The 21,539-nt window shown below is 37.0% G+C and overlaps 1 protein-coding gene across 4 annotated transcripts in view; it reads left to right on the top strand.

Moving 5' to 3' along the window:
* Positions 1-21,539, top strand: part of SLC9C1 (solute carrier family 9 member C1) — a 91,723-nt gene that overhangs the window by 14,206 nt on the left and 55,978 nt on the right. For all 4 annotated transcript variants that reach the window (XM_045088366.1, XM_045088365.1, XM_013060917.2 and 1 more), the window contains 4 exons: positions 4,114-4,279; positions 13,969-14,097; positions 17,855-18,016; positions 21,197-21,296. In XM_045088366.1, coding sequence (XP_044944301.1) covers positions 4,114-4,279; positions 13,969-14,097; positions 17,855-18,016; positions 21,197-21,296 — 557 coding nt within the window. The remainder of the gene's footprint in view (positions 1-4,113; positions 4,280-13,968; positions 14,098-17,854; positions 18,017-21,196; positions 21,297-21,539) is intronic.

The raw sequence follows: 21,539 nt of genomic DNA, 5'->3' as shown, positions 1-21,539 counted from the left end.
TCAACAAGTCAGGAAATGACAGATGCTGGCGAGGATGCGGAGAAAGGGGAACCCTCCTACACTGTTGGTGGGAATGCAAGCTGGTGCAGCCACTCTGGAAAACAGCATGGAGGTTCCTCAAAATGTTGAAAATAGAACTGCCCTATGACCCAACAATTGCACTATTGGGTATTTACCCTAAAGATACAAATGTAGTGATCCAAAGGGGCATGGGCACCCGAATGTTTATAGCAGCAATGTCCACAATAGCCAAACTATGGAAAGAACCTAGATGTCCATCAACAGATGAATGGATCAAGAAGATGTGGTATATATACACAATGGAATACTATGCAGCCATCAAAAGAAATGAAATCTTGCCATTTGCAACAACATGGATGGAACTAGAGCGTATCATGCTTAGCGAAATAAGTCAAGCAGAGAAAGACAACTATCATATGATCTCCCTGATATGAGGAAGTGGTGATACAACATGGAGGCTTAAGTGGGTAGAAGAAGAATAAATGAAACAAGATGGGATTGGGAGGGAGACAAACCATAAGTGACTCTTAATCTCACAAAACAAACTGAGGGTTGCCGGGGGGAGGGGGTTTGGGAGAAGGGGGTGGGATTATGGACATTGGGGAGGGTATGTGATTTGGTGAGTGCTGTGAAGTGTGTAAACCTGGTGATTCACAGACCTGTACCCCTGGGGATAAAAATATATGTTTATAAAAAATAAAAAAATTTAAAAAAAAAAGAAAATAAAGAAGACAAGGAAAAAATATAAGGTATGGGAGAAGTAAATTCAGCTTTGTATTTTAGTGAATAAACCATATCTGAGCAATTGTCCAGTGTTTTTTGAAAGCTCAGGGGAAAAAAACCTATGGAGAAAAAAAGTTATTCTGAAAATCTGTCTGGCAGAGTATAATGCCAGTTATAATTTTAATTCCAAGATGCTATTAAAAAGCCTTTACAAAATATATTTGGTCTAGTTTTTTACTGCTTTTCATAAAAGCTGTGTTTTAAATATCCACCTTCTGAAACTTCCATACTCACATGAACAAAAATGGAGGATACTCACAGAAACAGCTCTAACTCTAATTCACCAACTATTATGATTTTTTTTCTCATCAGGTGATATTTGAACCCCATCAAGGAAAGACCTTCGGAAAAAAAATAACTCCAAATCTTAAGCAGGATATATATTTCATTCAAAGTAATTAATATAGCTTTGTAAATATAAGGCCATTACCTAAACTACATTAGAAACCAAACTATTAAAATAACTTACTTTATTTTGAGTCCAAGCAAATGGGAGTTCAGACAAATGACCAAAGGAAAAAAAGAAAGAAAGAAAGAAAAGAAAAGAAATTGAACAGAACAGAGATATAAAAGTCCTTTGGGCTGGATTTGGGTGATCTCTGCTGAGCTGTCTCCTGCAACTCTGTTCTCTTGGGTCAGCTGAGGTGGGATGAGCTGGATGGCCCCATGCATGGTAGTTACCTTTAAAGTTGGCTGTAGGCAGTGGGTGTCACTACCATGATCTAGAAAGTTATTCCAGATTTCTTGCCATGATGGTTGCAGAGTCTCAAGACATCAACAGTAGAGAGCAAGCTCCAATTTGCCAATGCTTTTTAGGTTGTACCCTCATCGTGTTTGCTCCTTTTAGCCAAAGCAAAGAATGACATGACTGACTAAGTCAGCGCTGGAGATAACTTTCCAGTGGTGTGAATTCAGGGAACAGAATTACTGCAACCACTTTTACAAACAATATGCTTTGTGACTTATCGGTGTGTTGACAGCTATTTGGTGGGAGTACAAGGATTCGGGTCTCCTGACCCTCAGTCTTCCTATCTCAGAACCTCATTTTAATCTTTCCTTAGAACAGGAGTTAGTTATACAACTCTCCAGATGATCAAAACCTTGCCATGAGAACCCAGCCACTCTAGACGTCAACATGTAGGAGGCATTGATTTTCTCACACCTTTCTAATGCTGTCACCAAGGTTCATCCACCAAATACTCCCTCTCAGGAGATCCTGGGCTCGACAGGGCCATATAAACAATCCATCATTATTCTGCCACTTCTAAGATTCAGGAAGAGATGTATGATTAGATGACTTAACCAAATCACTTTGCACTAGCACCCCAGCCTCCTGAACTAGAGTCTATTCCCCAATTCATCATGCATGACTTCATACAAATAAAGAACAAAATAATCAGAAAGAAGACAGCTTTTAAGATTTTAGTTCTTCTGAATTCTTTTTTTTTTTTTTTTTTTTTACTATCTTTGGTTTTGCCTCTCTAGAGCCTACACAATGCCTCATTGCTAGCAGGTGGTGAATAAACATGTAATAAACAAAAGAATGAGAGCCTGTACTTTTTCATTAGAGAAAGGCATGACTTTCCTGATGTAGCAAAAACTGAGACAGGAACCTGGGGGTGTCATTTGATTTTACTTCTCTGGAGAATTGTCTTAAATGGGATTGATTGGTACACTGTTGGTGGCTATGTTTGTTGGCAAACCCTTCTGGAAGGCAGTTTGGCAATCTCTATGGAAAACCTTAAAATGGTGAATGTCCTTAGTATTACTTATTGAAATTCTGAAGAAATAAAGGATGTCTGATAAAGTTTAGTCACAAGACTCTTATAGGTACAAATACATATATATATATATATATATATATATTGCTGTTTTTTATTTAATATTGGTAGTGAGAGCATTTGTGAATATCATTATGAAATATTTATAATTTTTCATTTTTATTTTTTATTTTTAAATTGAGCTATAATGGACATACGACATTATATTACTTTGAGGTATACAATCTAATGATTCGGTAGTTGTATGGATTTTGAAATGACCATCAAAGTAAGTCTAATTAACATCCATCACCGCATAATTACAAATTTTTTTTTAATTTGTTGCTAAATTCTTAGCAGCTTTTAAATATACAGTACAGTATTATTAACCGAAGTGACCATGCTATACATTACATCTCCATGATTTATTTAGAACTGGGAATTTGTACCTTTTGACCCCCTTCACCTCTCTAGGTCCTGTTCCGATCCCTCATTGCCTAGCAGGTGGTGAATAAACACCTAATAATGTTTCACCCTTTTCACCAACTTCCTACCCCTCCCCTACTTCTGGCAATTGCCAATCTATTCTCTGTGTCTATGAGCTCAGTTTATTTTTTTTAAAGATTCCACATATATGTGAGATCATACCATATTTCCCTTTTTCTATCTGACTTAGTTCATGAAGCATAATGCCTTCAAGTTTCATCCATGTTGTCGCAGAAGACAAAAATTCCTTCTCTTTTATGGTTGGATAGTATTCTATTATATATATAATACATATTCTTTATCAACTCCATCTATCAATGGATACTTCATTGCTTCCATGTCTTATTACTGTATATATTATTGTAAATAAAGTAAATGGTGTAAATTTACCTTATTGTATTTAAATAATGCTGCAATGACCATGGGGATGCATTTCTGAATTCTTTTTTTATGGGTTTTTTTTGTGTGTGTGTGTGTTATGTTAGTCTTATAGGTAGCTTCAGGCACATCACATTTTCTAAGTCCCTTTGGGAATGAAATTTTGCTACATAGCTGCCACTGGTGTAGTAAGAGGAAGCAGAAGGCAAGAGTAGGAAGGTAGAAGACCAGGTTCCAATTGTAGAATAACAGGAATTTTCTTCCCATCTTTCTAGAGTCCTCTGCCATTTCTCTGCATTCCTTCTATTATCTTATTTTCTTCTTCTTTTCCTCTTTTGTGACTTCTTTCAAACTTGTGTTCTATCTTTCTATGTCGATAGCCTATGTTTCATGTCTCTGCATAGTTAAGTGTGTATATATGCATGATATATTGTATGTGCACATACACCTTTACACATACATATGTATATTCAGTGGCCTTGCCAAGAAAATTAAAGTTTCCTTTTAATGACAGGATGATATTTCCTATAACTGGTATGTTATAGGTCCCAAGAATCTCATTGCAATATTTGCCTCTTATTTCCAGGGTTGCAAGCAGATGTTTATTAAATAAGGTTGATAATCTACTTTTAAAAATAGGATACAAAGGCAATCTGATTTTTCTATCTGCAAAAATTTTTTGCAGGTACTTTTAATTACAATTCCTGGCTTTGTGATGAATTACATATTAATTCTTTGGTATCTGGCATCTGTGGATAAATTACTTTTGGAAACCATACCATGGTTACTATTTTCAACTATCCTTGTGAGTTCAGATCCCATGCTGACAGCAATTGCTATAAGAGACCTTGGTAGGTATATTTTTTCTTTTCCTACATTTAAAATATTATGTTCTGTGTTTAATGTATCTAGCTTTAAGATATTTTATTCAATGTAGATTTTCACTATGTGAAATAGGATTCCGGGACACTGGGGATTAAACATAGAAATTCAGGTTAGTGATCCTTAGAACAAAATGAAATGCCAGTAATGGGGGAGGAGTCAAGATGGCAGAGAAGTAGCAGGCTGAGACTACATCAAGTAGCAGGAAATCAGCTAGATGGATTATCTAAAGATTGCAAACACCTACAAATCCAATGGGAGATTGAAGAGAAGAAGAATGGCAATTCTAGAAACAGAAAATCAACCACTTTCTGAAAGGTAGGACCAGTGGAAAAGTGAATCCAAAGCGACAGGAAGATAGACCGAAAGGGAGGGGCAGGCTCCCGGCAAGTGACAGAGCAACGGAGCACTAAATCAGGACTTTTAAAAGTCTGTTCCACTGAGGGACATCGCTCCAGAGGCTAAATACTGGTGAAGCCCACGCAAGGTCAGAGTGGCCTCAGGTCCCACAGGGTCACAGAAGGATTGGGGGTGTCTGAGTGTCTCAGAACTTGCAGGTATTAGAACAGGAAAGCCAGCTACAGAGACAGAGCTGAGGAGTGAGCTCTCAGCTCGGGGTTACCTTGAACGGGTCGCAGGCTCAGTGAGCTCGGAGCGAGGCCAGAGGCCACGGAGACAGGAGGGATTGGGCGCTGTTCTCTGAGGGCGCACTGAGGAGTGGGGCCCTGGGCTCTCGGCTCCTCTGGGCCGGAGACCAGGAGGCTGCCATTTTCATTCCCGTCCTCCAGAACAATACAGAAAGCATTCAGGGAACAAAAGCTCCTGAAAGCAAACCCAAGCGGATTACTCAGCCCGGCTGCTGGTAAGGGTGGTGCAATTCCGCCTGGGGCAAAGACACTTGAGAATCACTACAACAGGCCTCTCCCCCAGAAGATCAACAAGAAATCCAGCCAGGACCAAGTGTACCTACCAAGGAGTGCAGGTTCAATACCAAGGAGAGCAGCAGAATTCCAGAGGAGGAGAAAGCAAAGCACAGAACTCATGACTTTCTCCCCATGATTCTTTAGTCTTGCAGTTAATTTAATTTTTTTCTATGTTTTCTCTTCTTCTGCTAAATTTTTTAAAATTTTTACCCTTTTCTTTAACATTTTTTAACTGGTTTATCTAATATATATATATTTTTCTTTTTTATGTTTTTTCTTTTTTCATTTTCTTTTTTTAATTGTTTCTTTTTTTTTTTTTCTGAACCTTTTTTTATCCCCTTTCTCCCCCCCATGATTTGGGATCTCTTCTGATTTGGTTAAAGCGTATTTTCCTGGGGTCTTTGCCACCCTTTTAGTATTTTACTTGCTCCTTCATATACTCTTATCTGGACAAAATGACAAGGTGGAAAAATTCACCACAAAAAAAAAAGAACAAGAGGCAGTACCAAAGGCTAGGGACCTAATCAATACAGACATTGGTAATATGTCAGATCTAGAGTTCAGAATGACGATTCTCAAGGTTCTAGCTGGGCTCGAAAAAGGCATAGAAGATATTAGAGAAACCCTCTTGGGAGATATAAAAGCCCTTTCTGGAGAAATAAAAGTACTAAAATCTAACCAAGTTGAAATTTAAAAAGCTATTAATGAGGTGCAATCAAAACTGGAGGCTCTCAGTGCTAGGATAAATGAGGGAGAAGAAAGAATTAGCAATATAAAAAACCAAATGACATAGAATAAAGAAGCTGAGCAAAAGAGGGACAAACAGCTACTGGACCATGAGGGGAGAATTCGAGAGATAAGTGACACCATAAGACGAAACAACATTAGAATAATGGGGATTCCAGAAGAAGAAGAAAGAGAGTGGGGAGCAGAAGGTATATTGGAGAGAATTATTGAAGAGAATCTCCCTAATATGGCAAAGGGAGCAAGCATCAAAATCCAGGAGGTGCAGAGAACTCCCCTCAAAGTCAACAAGAATAGGTCCACACCCCGTCACCTAATAGTAAAATTTACAAGTCTTAGTGACAAAGAGAGAATCCTGAAAGAAGCCCAGGACAAGAAGTCTGTAACATACAATGGTAAAAATATTAGATTGGCAGCAGACTTATCACCAGAGACCTGGCAGGCCAGAAAGAGGTGGAATGATATATTCAGAGCACTAAACAAGAAAAACATGCAGCCAAGAATACTATATCCAGCTAGGCTATCATTGAAAATAGAAGGAGAGATAAAAAGCTTCCAGGACAAACAAAAACTGAAAGAATTTGCAAACACCAAACCAGCTCTACAGGAAATATTGAAAGGGGTCTTCTAAGCAAAGAGAGAGCCTAAAAATAGTAGATCAAAAAGGAACAGAAACAATTTACAGTAACAGTCACCTTACAGGCAATACAATGGCACTAAATTCATATCTCTCAGTAGCTACCCTGAATGTTAATGGGCTAAATGCCCCAATCAAAAGACACAGGGTATTAATATGGATAAAAAAGCAAACCCATCTATATGTTGCCTACCAGAAACTCATTTCAGACCCAAAGACACCTCCAGATTTAAAGTGAGGGAGTGGAAAACAATTTACCATGCTAATGGATATCAGAAGAAAGCAGGGGTAGCAATCCTTATATCAGATCAGTTAGATTTTAAGCCAAAGACTATAACAAGAGATGAGGAAGGACACTATATCATACTCAAAGGATCTGTCCAACAAGAAGATCTAACAATTTTAAATATCTATGCCCCTAATTGGGAACAGCCGACTATATAAGCCAGTTAATAACAAAATCAAAGAAACAAATCAACAATGATACAATAATAATAAAATACAATAATACAACAATAATACAATAGTAGGGGACTTTAACACTCCCCTCACTGAAATGGACAGATCATCCAAGCAAAAGATCAACAAGGAAATAAAGGCCTTAAATGACACACTGGACCAGATAGACATCACAGATATATTCAGAACATTTCATCCCAAAGCAATGGAATACACATTCTTCTCTAGTGCACATGGAACATTCTACAGAATAGATCACAACCTGGGTCCTAAATCAGGTCTCAACCGGTATCAGAAGATTGAGATCATTCCCTGCATATTTTCAGACCACAGTGCTCTGAAGCTAGAACTCAATCACAAGAGGAAATTTGGGAAGAACCCAAATACATGGAGACTAAGCAACATCCTTCAAAAAGATGAATGGGTCAACCAGCAAATTAAAGAAGAATTGAAAAAATTCATGGAAACAAATGATAATGAAAACACAATGGTTCAAAATCTGGGGGACACAGCAAAGGCAGTCCTGAGAGGAAAATATATAGCAGTACAAGCCTTTCTCAAGAAACAAGAAAGGTCTCAAGTACATGACTTAACCCTACACCTAAAGGAGCTAGAGAAAGAAAAAGAAAGAAACCCTAAACCCAGCAGGAGAAGAGAAATTATAAAGATTAGAGCAGAAATCAATGAAATAGAAACCAAAAAAAAACCAATAGAGCAAATCAACGAAACGAGGAGCTGGTTCTTTGAAAGAATTAATCATATTGATAAACCCCTGGCCAGACTTATCAAAAAGAAAAGAGAAAGGACCCAAATAAATAAAATCATGAATGAAAGAGGAGAGATCACAACTAACACCAAAGAAATACAGACAATTATAAGAACATACTATGAGCAACTCTACGCCAACAAATTTGACAATCTGGAAGAAATGGATGCATTCCTAGAGACATATAAACTACCACAACTGAATCAGGAAGAAATAGAAAGCCTGAACAGACCCATAACCAGTAAGGAGATTGAAACAGTCATCAAAAATCTCCAAACAAAAGCCCAGGGCCAGCTGGATTCCCAGGGGAATTCTACCAAACATTTAAAGAAGAACTAATTCCTATTCTCCTGAAACTGTTCCAAAAAATAGAAATGGAAGGAAAACTTCCAAACTCATTTTATGAGGCCAGCATCACCTTGATCCCAAAACCAGACAAGGATCCCATCAAAAAAGAGAACTACAGACCAATATCCTTGATGAACACAGATGCAAAAATTCTCACCAAAATACTAGCCAATAAGATTCAATAGTACATTAAAAGGATTATTCACCACGACCAAGTGGGATTTATTCCAGGGCTGCAGGGTTGGTTCAACATCTGCAAATCAATCAATGTGATACAACACATTAATAAAAGAAAGAACAAGAACCATATGATACTCTCAATAGATGCTGAAAAAACATTTGACAAAGTACAGCATCAATTCCTGATCAAAACTCTTCAAAGTGTAGGGATAGAGGGCACATACTTCAATATTATCAAAGCCATCTATGAAAAACCCACCACAAATATCATTCTCAATGGAGAAAAACTGAAAGCTTTTCTGCTAAGGTCAGGAACACGGCAGGGATGTCCATTATCACCACTGCTATTCAACATAGTACTAGAAGTCCTAGCCTCAGCAATCAGACAACAAAAGGAAATTAAAGGCATCCAAATCGGCAAAGAAGAAGTCAAACTATCCCTCTTTGCAGATGATATGATACTATATGTGGAAGACCCAAAGGACTCCACGCCAAATCTGCTAGAACTTTTACAGGAAAGTGTCAGGATATAAAATCAATGAACAGAAATCTGTTGCATTTCTCTACACAAACAACAAGACAGAAGAAAGAGAAATTAAGGAGTCAATCCCATTTACAATTGCACCCAAAACCATAAGATACCTAGGAAAAAACCTAACCAAAGAGGCTAAGAATCTATACTCAGAAAACTGTGAAGTACTCATGAAAGAAATTGAGAAAAACACAAAGAAATGGAAAAATGTTCCATGCTCCTGAATTGGAAGAACAAATATTGTGAAAATGCCTATGCTACCTAAAGCAATCTCCACATTTAATGCAATTCCTATCAAAATACCACCCATTTTTTTTCAAAGAAAAGACCTCAAATTGCCAAAGGAATATTGAAAAAGAAAGCCAAAGTTGGTGGGATCACAATTCCAGACTTCAAGCTCTGTTACAAAGCTGTCATCATCAAGACATCATGGTACTGGCACAAAAACAGACACATAGATCAATGGAACAGAATAGAGAGCCCAGAAATAGACCCTCAACTCTATGGTCAACTAATCTTCAACAATGGAAAAAAGACAGTCTCTTCAATAAATGGTGTTGGGAAAATTGGACAACCACATGCAGAAAAATGAAATTGGACCATTTCCTTATACCACACATGAAAATAACCTCAAAATGGATGAAGGATCTCAATGTGAGAAAGGAATCCATCAAAATTCTTGAGGAGAACACAGGCAGCAACCTCTTCGACCTCAGCCGCAGCAACATCTTCCTAGGAACATTGCCAAAGGCAAGGGAAGCAAGGGCAAAAATGAACTATTGGGATTTCATCAATTTCATCAAGATCAAAAGCTTTTACACAGCAAAGGAAACAGTTAACAAAATCAAAAGACAACTGACAGAATGGGAGAATATATTTGCAAATGACATATCAGATAAAGGGCTAGTGTCCAAAATCTATAAAGAACTTAACAAACTCAACACCCAAAGAACAAATAATCCAATCAAGAAAAGGGCAGAAGACATGAACAGACATCCAGATGGCCAACAGACACATGAAAAAGTGCTCCACTTCACTTGGCATCAGGGAAATACAAATCAAAACCACAATGAGATATCACCTCACACCAGTCAGAATGGCTAAAATTAACAAGTCAGGAAATGACAGATGCTGGCGAGGATGTGGAAGAAGGGGAACCCTCCTACACTGTTGGTGGGAATGCAAGCTAGTGCAACCACTCTGGAAAACAGCATGGAGGTTCCTCAAAATGTTGAAAATAGAACTACCCTATGACCCAGCAATTGCACTACTGGGTATTTACCCTAAAGATACAAACGTAGTGATCCAATGGGGCACGTGCACCCGAATGTTTATAGCAGCAATGTCCACAATAGCCAAACTATGGAAAGAACCTAGATGTCGATCAATGGATGAGTGGATAAAGAAGATGTGGTATATATATATATAATGGAATATACTATGCAGCCATCAAAAGAAATGAAATCTTGCCATTTGTGACAATGTGGATGGAACTAGAGGGTATCATGCTTAGCGAAAAAAGTCAAGCAGAGAAAGACAACTATCATATGATCTCCCTGATATGATGAAGTGTAGATGCAACATGGGGGGTTAAGGGGGTAGGAGAAGAATAAATGAAACAAGATGGGATTGGGAAGGAGACAAACCATAAGTGACTCTTAACCTCACCAAACAAACTGAGGGTTACTGGAGGGAGGGGGTTTTGGAGAGGGGGGTAAGGTTATGGACATTGGGGAGGGTATGTGCTATGGTGAGTGCTGTAAAGTGTCTAAACCTGGCGATTCACAGACCTGTACCCCTGGGGATAAAAATATATTATATATTTATAAAAAATTAAAAATTAAAAAAAAAAGAAATGGCAGTAATGGATTTACTTAGCATGTATATATCTCACCCTATTGTAAGATAAAATGGGCTTATTTTTAATCCTTGACTTTATACATCCTTCTATCTTGAGCCAACATTTCCTGGAACAAACAATTTACAGCACACTGTGGTGACATTTCTATTGCCTAATACCCCTGTTCCTTTGATAATACAGTCCTTAGGATAATGCCATTTGTTTAAAAAAAAATGCTTTTAGAGTCATCATCACCATTAGGACCAAAACACTTGAAAAGTCAAAAACAATAAAATCACTAATCCTACTGTGTTTTCAGTATGTACTATTTAAGAAGAAATAAATCTATATTTAAAAATAAAATACCAATTTAACATAACCCCCCCACAGACACAAATCTAAGAACCTCATCCAAGAAAAACGATTACTGTATTTGCTTTCCTCCAGTCACTTTTTAGTAACGAGAATTACAACATTGTTTTGAAATATAATTTCTTTCTTTATTTAAGATTTTATTTATTTATTTGACAGAGAGAGAAATCACATGTAGGCAGAGAGGCAGGTAGAGAGAGAGGGGGAAGCAGGCTCCCTGCTGAGCAGAGGGCTCGATCTATTTCATCCCTGAAATAGAATTTAATATGGCATGTGTGCATGTGCACACACAAACATACACACACAAACACATGCACACACACTTTTCATTTTATGTCCAGTTACAGGGGAAAAGCTACTGGTGGCAAGTAGAAATAAAATAGAGGAGACACATCAATATACCTCTATGAATAAAGGCAAGCCAACTCTTCAAGACAGAGATTAAGCTTGTGAAGTAAGACTCTGGAAAAAGGAAGTGTCAACATCTGTCCCAACCCTGCCTCTATGGGGACTCTATCAGTGCCAGCCCTTTTTCTACTTGAAAGATTTGGTTGGAGTGCCTGGGTGGCTCAGTCCTTAAACTTCTGTCTTCAGCTCACGTCATGATCCCAGGGTCCTGGGATTAAGCCCTGCATCCGGCTCCCTGCTCTGCGGGAAGCCTGCTTCTCCCTCTCCCACTTACCCCTCTCTCACTGTGTCTCTCTCTGTCAAATAAACAAACTAAACTTAAAAAAAAAAAAAAGATATGGTAAAGTTCTATGCTACCTGAGAGCATTACATTCTTAACTTTATAATCTTGTAATCTAGTTAGTATTCCACTGATTTCCTGGCCTGTCATTGTTGAATTTAAATAATTTATTTGTGGGGCGACTGGGTGGCTCAGTGGGTTAAGCCTCTGCCTTCGGCTCAGGTCATGGTATCAGGGTCCTGGGATTGAGGCCCGCATTGGGCTCTCTGCTTGGCAGGGAATCTGCTTCCCCCCCTCTCTGCCTGCCTCTCTGACTGCTTGTGATCTCTGTCTGTCAAATAAATAATTAAGATCTTAAAAAAAAATTTATTTGTGGGGGCACCTCAAGGGCATAGTCAGCTAAGCACCCAGGTCTTGGTTTTTATTCTCGTCCTGGTCTGGGTGTTGTAAGATTGAGCCCAGTGCTCAGCATGGAATCATGATCTCTCTATCTTCCTCTGCCCTTCTCCCTGCCCTCACATGCACATGTTCTCTCTCTCTCGAATAAATAAGTAAATCTTTTAAAATAGTAAGTGATTTCTTTGGGTTGACTTGCAAAGTTATGCTCATACATTTTAGTCATCTTGCCATGACTTTTGGAATTTTGTATTTCTCTTCATTTTGTGTATTAAAAAAATAAGAATGAACAATAAAATATTTTTCTTTTGGTAACATTTTTTGCCTGAGTGTTCAAAGCAAGATTTTTATATTTGTTTTATTTTACTTTCATACACACACAACGTCTGCCCAGGCTTCTGAGTACATGAGTATATTCATGTTGTCTTTTGATGTTGTTGATTCCTCTTAGGCCCCCATGTCAGTTGTTCATTTTTGAATATTTACATCTTGTTGTAGTTCATTTTCCAAATTGGAATAGTTCTACAACAGTACCAATTAGCTTTTTCTCAGTAAGGAATAACTCTGAGTTTCAACAATTGAGTAAGAAAAAGCACAGTGGCTTAAAAACAGCGGTTATTATTTCTCATTAGCCTACCAGTTATGAAGGCATGGCTGGGCTCTGCTGATCTTGGCTGGGCTTGCCAATGAACCTTCAGTCCAGGAGAGGGTCATTTGGGGGCTAAGTGATCTAGGATGGCCTCAACTGGAAAGATCCACCATTCTTCTTCATATCTCCCACAATCTTCCAGTAGTGCAGCCAGCAAACACTAGCATGATGGTGGCAGAGATGCAAGAGATAGGAAGCAAAAATGTGTCTTAAGCCTCTATTTGCATCATGTCTCATAACAAAACAGCCTGGATGTCTTAGGTAAGAGAGACTGCAATTTTACAGCAAAGGGCATGAATGTGTACAGAGGTGAAGAACTGGACCATCAAGGCACTTGAGCTTCCACGGGAGCAGAATGCCTTGACTTCTCTTCTCTTACAAAAGCATACTTACTGTGTTAGGTTGTGATCATAAAGTGGTTGGATGATGTAAGAACATTTCCTTCCTCTGGACGTCTAAAGAATCATTAAGATGCTCAAAGTTATATTTTTGCCACTACCAGCATATTTAATAGAGAAAAATGATAATTGATAGATATCTAAACTAGCTTCATAAATGGAGGGAAATTAGAATGGGAGTACCTCATATCCAGGTGCTCTCCATTTCATAGAGCTTGGTTTCTAAAATCTTCAAAAGGAATGTATAGGAAAGTCAGACAGTTTCTAATCATAGAGAAATTATCTTGACCATTGCCTTAATACTTTGCTTAGGTACCATGTTTTAAAATTTGGCTTATGAGTTTCCTTTATCCCTCCACCATTGTTTTTTGCCTTAAATACATGATATTAGGTAAGTCATCAAATTTAAAAATAAATAGTGAATTTCATGTTCTGATCTGGGCTTTAAAACAAGGAATGACAGCTTTAGCTGATCGTCTTTCTTACATAAACTGCGGTCAACCACAATTAGTTTGGTTCCTAATTACAGAGTCCAGACTTACAGTTGATACATAATTAAATTTGTCTGAAGGGAGTTTTCAAGCATGACTAAGGTTTATTTAAGTACATGGGCAAAGTATGTGGTATAAATCTATAGCTTAGAATACAGTCCTACTTGATAATAAAATTTTATTCTTTAATATTGATGATATTCCTACCTTAAGCAAAATATTTTCTCTTCCATAGGTCTTTCTAGAAGCCTCATCAATTTAATTAATGGAGAAAGTCTGATGACAGCTATAATGTCTTTGATTGTGTTTACTAGTATTGAGGATATTAATGTAAGCCTGAAAACGAAGGTGAACCATTCTTTAGGTAAGGAGTTATTTTTCTTCTAAATTTCTTAAAATCAGAATCCTGTATTTTCTAAAAAGCTGATGTGGGTTTTATAATATCTTATAATAAGTTATGCTTGTACAAATATACTTGTATTAGTATAGTGATCTACCCTTTACAAAGCACTACCACAACCCCCTTATTTAGCATTCATTGTGGTTTTAGTTGAAGCTGGGTTGGGACTTTCATGAGAATGCTTATAAGGGCAACAGTCCACAGACCTAGGCTGAGACAGAATGCTTGACCAGAATGAGAAATCTTGTTTTGTAAGTGTTGAAAAGGAACTCAGAAGATAAGCCAGGTAATGCATCTTCCAGTGGTGAGAGGATGCAGTGGTTGCCCTCCCCTTCACTGGAGTTGTCTCCCCACAGGCAACATCAAAAGCTGTCAGCTCAGGGACCAAGTGGAGGGCCATCTCCAGAGCATGAGAGCAGTGCTTGTAAAGAGAGAGATTACGATGTGTTCATGAGCTCGTTTGCCCATTCAGATAGCCCTGAACATAAGTATCTTTTTTTTTTTTAAGATTTTATTTATGTATTTGACAGAGAGAGACCACAAGCAGGCAGAGAGGCAGGCAGAGAGAGAGAGGAAAGGAAGCAGACTCCCCGCCGAGCAGAGAGCCCCATGTGGGGCTCGATCCCAGGACCCCAGGACCACGACCTGAGCCGAAGGCAGACGCCCAACCCCCGAGCCACCCAGTTACTTTGTCATATCTGTGTGTGTGTGTGTGTGTGTGTGTATACTATATAATATATGCACACTATGATGAATGATTATAAAATATACAGATGAGTAATTAGCACTCAAGGCAAGAAATATAATGTCACCAGGAGTCCCAGAAGCATGTTAAGTGCCCCTACCTGATTAAAACCCCATACTCTCCTCCTATAACAGTGGTTCTCAAAGTATAGTCACTGCACTGGACAGGGTGGTGAGAGAGTGTGTCTATAGGACCCTTTAAGGATGTCCATGAAGGTAATATTTTCAAAATAATATTAAGAGTTATTTACCTTTTTTTTTTTTACTGTGTTGCCATTTGCACTGATTTTAGAAAAGTAATGATTATAGACTTCTTGAGAAAATTGTTGACATATGCTAGTCCACTCTCTGGATGTCTTTTGCGCTCTAAAGCCTTATGAAGCATTATCACATTTCACCTCCCTATTCTCTTGAAAAAAGCACAGTTAGGAAGAGCTTCCAGACCACTTTCTAGTATAGCAAAGTGGTCTCTCTGATGCCAAATGATAAGTTATATTGAAGTAAGAGCTTTCCATTATCCCCAGCAATTAAGCATATCTCAAATTACTTTTGTAACCACTCAAGAAGAGGAAGTTTTAGCTAGATGTTGCTTTCCCTGTGCTTGGAGAGTACTTCATTGTTGTGCAGCCAGGAATCTTGTTTATGTCTATTCTGACCCATCTATGCCTCACATATTTATAATCAATGCCTAAAACTAAGAATTAAAGACTGTTCTTTCCAAGAACACCATTTTGGGGATCATCACTCCTCTCATGTCTTCCTCAAGAGAGCTAGTCTAAATGGTGGAGAGTTACCCTACTTCAACATAAGGAGAGCTCACCTTCAACCTTGCTTTGTATTCAATTAGTTTACCCAGGCCATGGCTGCTTGGAACATCTGTGGTGAACCTAGAACCCTAGTTTACTACAGGAAGGTACACCCTCTTTAAGTGCCTCATATATTTCATCTGTGGTGTGTGAGGAAGTCAAACTACCACATACATTCAACCTCTTCCAAAATCCATATTATGTCTCTCAGAGGGCTTTCACCACAAAACTTCCTGAAGATTATGAAGGTGAACAACATAAAGATGTCTATATTCAGAAGCCTCTCAAAAACTCTAGGACCTTTCTCTCAGAAAACCAAAAAATACAAAGAGGTATAGTCATGGGTGCTGGTTGGACAGATCCACGCCCAGCCTCCCAACCTGATCCAGTATTCTACTAGGCTCCATTTAAGATAGTAATGATTGTCTACAGAATTTCAGGGAACCTTATCAGAGTTGATACCTATAATCTAATCAAGAGAACCTTCTTGATATTCACTGGCAAGCTACCAATAAAAAGGGGGGGTGGTTACTGATATATAAATTCATTCATTCATTAATAAACAATTGTTTATTGATATGTATTCTCTGATAGTTCTTATTCTAGGCCTCATGCTTCAACCATGAACACAGTAGTCCTTGCTTTCACAGAGCTTGCTTCATAATTTTTGATAAAATTAATGGAACAGAATTTTGTGTTTAAGTTTCAGAGGAGTAAAAACCATAAATAATCATTCTATCTTAATAATAATAGTAACAACTACAATAATAAAAACTCTGCTGAAGGATGAAGAGTGAACTTATTTCCCTAGCCATGAGGGATTTCTCTGACTTTTTAACAGATTTGAAAGAAAAATGTCCTTTTAAAAAAAGATACTTAATAAGATTTACTGATATTTCATTTATATCAACTGACATAATAGTGAATCAGTAATTTTCATAATAATTATTATTTTTAAAACTCAGGTAATTATTTAAATAATGTTGCTCCATCTTTGAAGTTAGCACATATTCCACAAAGGGGAAAACTAAGAGGAGTTATTATACTCATATTTCTGTCCTTCCTAGCTTGCATGTTAGGAGTTTAAAACCATTGTAAGAAATAATGGATTTACTTTTTTCCATTTAATAAACATTTTACTGATTAGAAACTATTTTTCTTTTTTCTTTTTATTTTATTTTTTTAGGATTTTTATTTATTTGACAGAGAGAGACATACAGAGAGGGAACACAAGCAGGGGGAGCAGGAGAGGGAGAAGCAGGCTTCCCGCTGAGCAGGGAACCTGATGTGGGCCTTGATCCCAGGACCCTGGGATCATGACCTGAGCTGACCACAGCCGCTTAACAACTGAGTCACCCAAGCGCCCTATTTTTCTTTTTTATAAAAAGAAAGCAACTTTCAAATGGGTCTTCTAACTCCAGTTCCCTACCTTCTTCTGAAATCAGAATCTACCTCCAATCTGTTTCAGTTGCAGGTGGTACTAGACTCCCCAAATTACCCTTATGTCTTATCTCCATGCCTAGAGCAGGTGTGACCTAGAGAAACCAGTTGGTTTGACCAGCCAAAACAATACAGAAGATTCACTCCACTAGGACCCAGAAAAGGCATCCCTTTTTCTGTATTTCCTGTATGTACCTTGATAGATATAGAATATAAGTTCCCAGAGCTTGGGGATTTTCTACTTTTTATTCAATCATATCTCCAAAGTTTATTGCATAGTATGGCACTGAATACATGTGTATTTCTTTTCTTTTCTTTCTTTCTTTCTTTCTTTCTTTCTTTCTTTCTTTCTTTCTTTCTTTGTTTTTTATGGCTTAAAACAACAGAAAAGTATTCTCTCACAGTTCTTTTTTTTTTTTAATTTTCATTTAATTTTTCAATTCTTTTCAGTGTTCCAGAATTCATTGTTTATGCACCACACCCAGTGTATTTCTTAAAGGACACTGAAAGGAGCTCTTAAATGAAACTGACTGAATTTTGCTAACTTGTTACAGCTTTCAGCATTTGAATGGAAACTTTCAATTTAGGAATAAGAAAATACCATACATACCAATGGCGATAAGCTATTGTTAAAGATAAGGACAAAAAGAAAAGATGACCCAGAGTATCACTTAAATTTAAGGTCAAGTAAGTTCTAGTAACTCTTTTCTGTTTACTCCCTTTTCTTACAGTCTTTGAGATCCTGCTTGAAATTTGGTCTTATTTTCTAGCAAGTTTCTTGCTTGGAATTCTATGTTCAAAACTGATTCAGCTGTGGATATCTACTGTTTTTGGAGATGATGTCTATCACATAAGCCTCTGCGTCTCAATCCTGCACCTCATCTTTTTTATTAGTAAGTCTGAGGCCTAAAATGACAGAAAAATGCAAAACAGAGATTTGGGAAAATGCATACCAGGCAAAGTTTGTAAAAAAATAAAAACAAAAAAAAATTCAACTTATCTATGAGGAATATTTTTGTTAAAATAACCTATCACAAGAGATAAAAATATTAATTTCTATACAATAGAAATCAATGTCTCAAAATATGTCAAACAAATACCATTATAAAAGACAAAAGAATTTGACAAAATCATAATCACAATGAGATATTTGAGCATGCCTTTCTCAGATAATTTCATAAGCAGTTGGACAAAAAATAATGATGGCTATAAAAAGATATAAGTAAAAAAAATAATTGGTTTACAAAATATAAGGTTTTATTTCCTCAAACAGAAGGCATATCCTATACACATACCCAGAGAAAATTTACAGAAATGAACTAGACTTGAAGAGCATTTTAATAAAATCTGAAACACTGTTCAATAACAATGCATTCACAATTACATTTAGTGTATTTACTATTTTACTATATTTACTATAATTACATTACTTATATTTGCTATAATGCATTTACTAATTACAAAAGGAAGGTCTTTATTAATCATTCTAGTAGCCTGAAATTAAATATACTTTTCTTGATAAATTTTAGATCCAAAAGGAAATCAAAATAGAAGTTACAGATCAAGACTAAATATTAGAAAAATCTGTTAATGTTAATCCATTTGTCACCCCCTCCTCCTCACGGAAGTATGGCAGATATTAATAATTTACCCTATTATTGTTCTCTGATGCAGCCCCAGAATGTCATTCAACCCATCTTTTCAAGACAGCCCTGTAAATGACTTGGAGTTAGCATGTACAGGAAATAATAGCTAGTTACTTAGTTACCAACTTATACAATGTCCTTCCTTTTACAGATAGGAGGGAGCCAATATTGCCTAGTTGCATATCCATGATTTCTCTAGAAGCTTTTGCTAAGACAATAGAAAGAAAAAGAAAGACAGAAAGAAAGAAACAAAGAAAGGAAGGAAGAAAGAGAGAGGAAAGAAGGGAGGAAGGAAGGAAGGAAGGAGAGAAATGAATGGATTTATACATAATTTTGAAGGAGAAAAAGATTACATTAATGACAGCATTTTGGATTAAATAGCAAATCCAAAAGGCTTTTTAATAGTTTGATATAAGATAAATATACAAAAAAATAGTGTCCTTATAAGCCAGCAGTAGCTTGTTAGAAAATATAATAAAAATTTGATTCTCTTTACATTGGCAAAATATTACAAAATATAAATGAATAAACTGAACAAGAAGTTTGAGCCTAAACACGGAAAACTATAAAAGCTTATGAGAAATACAAGATTTGAATAAATTAAGACAGAGAAAATCTTTTTAGAAATGCTAGAGTAACAAGATTCATTATTTTTGTGTCTGATGAAGGAAAGGCAGAATATAGAAGCTTGAGGCTTCCTAACTAATCAGTAGATTAAAGCCAGTTATAATCAAGTGATTTTACATAATCAAGTTAATGAATTAATAGATACCAAGAGAATGGTCAGTAAAGATACATTCATTGCATACTGCTTTAATTATGGATACCTAAATTTCTACAAAAAGTATATTCTAGCAAATAGCTTTCCTCTAACATTATTTAGTAAGTGAACATAGCCTCAAGATTCAGGGTTATACTTCCCAAAATAATTTTAAAGTTTTAGAGTTAAAAAGGATTATTCACCATGACAAAGTGGGATTTATTCTAAAGCTGTAAGTTTGATTTAAAATTATAATTATCTTCCTTGACTTGCAATGGAGTTATATCTCAATACACCACTGTAAGTTGAAAAGATCATTAAGTCAAAAATGCATTTAGTAGGGGCGCCTGGGTGCTCAGTGGGTTAAGCCTCTGCCTTCGGCTCAGGTCATGAACTCAGGGCCCTGGAATCGAGGCCCACATTGGGCTCTGTGCTCAGTGGGGAGCCTGCTTCTCTCACTCTCTCTGCCTGCCTCTCTGCCTACTTGTGATCTCTCTCTGTCAAATAAATAAATAAATTTTTTAAAAAATCTTTAAAAAAATGCATTTAGTACACCTCACCTATCAAACATCATAGCTTAGCCCAGTCTACCTTCAACATGCTCAGAATACTTACATTAGCCCACAGTTGGGCAAATTATGTCACACAAAGCCTATTTTATGAAAAGGTTGGATATCTCATGTAATTTAATGAGCACTGTACTGAAAGGGAAAAGCTGAACGGTCATGTGGGTGCAGATTGGCTGTTGACTCTCATGATGGCCTGCCTGACTGGAACCTGCGGCTTGCTGCCACTGCCCAGCATCATGAGAGAGGCTCTTACCACAAATTGCTAGCCTGAGAAGAGATCAATACTCAAAATTGGAAGTATTGTATCTACTGGATGCACACTGCTTTTGCACTATTGTAAAGCTGAAAAATCACAAGTCGAAACTTTGTAAATTGGGGATGGTCTGTATTTGAAGTCTTGGTAGTTGAATTATGGATCCTCTTTTTTAAATTGCTATGCTGTACCATATGCTGTACCATATTATTTGAATTTTTACAGTGGTAATATACTACATTCATAAGCAAGGGGTAATATAATTCTGATACCACTACTTTTAAGAATATTCCAATTTTTTATGCTTTTCAGTCCAGCACAGTAAATGTGCCAAAACAATATTAAGCTGGGGAAGTATACCCATATGAGGTTTCTACTGGGTCAACTCCCTTAGTCCTACCACAAAATCGGATCATTTCTATCTCCCATTGTCTCCTAAGAAGAAAGTATGAAGTGGGCTCGTTCATAAAAAACTCACTGGCTCACTTCCATTTCATTCCTCCAGAGCCCTCTGAAAAAATTAGACCTGTAGAGGGTGCTCAGACCAGAGTGGGGCCCATGAGAAATTTTGTGAGCTTCATATTGTTGGCAGTGATCTGAAGCCAAAGCAGTGCAAGGAGGTTCACTATAGACTTGACATCACAGTTGGGTGGGAATCTGAGAAAGAAGAGGACGAGGTGGTGGTTACAATCTGTAATACAATTCAGTTGAAACCAAGTAGGGCAGTCTTTCTATAAAGTTACTATACTATCGAGATATCTGATATTTTTATCTTGGGCAAAATTTGTATAATATTAATTTATTAATATAAATTAATACTTTATATTTATTTCTTTTATAAATAGGTGAGCTAGTTGGAATGTCTGGAATATTTACCCTGGCTATTATGGGACTTTTTTTGAATTCTACAAGTTTTAAACCAGGAGTTGAAGCACTTCTTCTCGAGTGAGTAGATGGTCTATTTTCACTTTGTTTCATGCATTAGAAGCTATAATATTGTAATAGCAACTCTATCTACATCTACATTAGTCAATGTAAGATATGGACTCCAAAACTACCTGACGAAAAACTTTTACTCAAAATTCTATTTGCCTGTGTCTTCTAATCCTCTAATTTTAGGCAAAATTTGTAAACTTACCTTGAGTTCATGTTAGCTCTGTTTTCCTACTAATTCTCTCAAGTGTCTGA

The sequence above is a fragment of the Mustela putorius genome, unplaced genomic scaffold, assembly GCF_011764305.1.
Source record: "Mustela putorius furo isolate JIRA1106 unplaced genomic scaffold, ASM1176430v1.1 tig00003834_pilon_pilon_pilon, whole genome shotgun sequence".
Taxonomy (NCBI): Eukaryota; Metazoa; Chordata; class Mammalia; order Carnivora; family Mustelidae; genus Mustela; species Mustela putorius.
The sequence above is the reverse complement of the archived record's forward strand: the minus strand, read 5'-3'. Positions and strand labels throughout refer to the sequence as shown.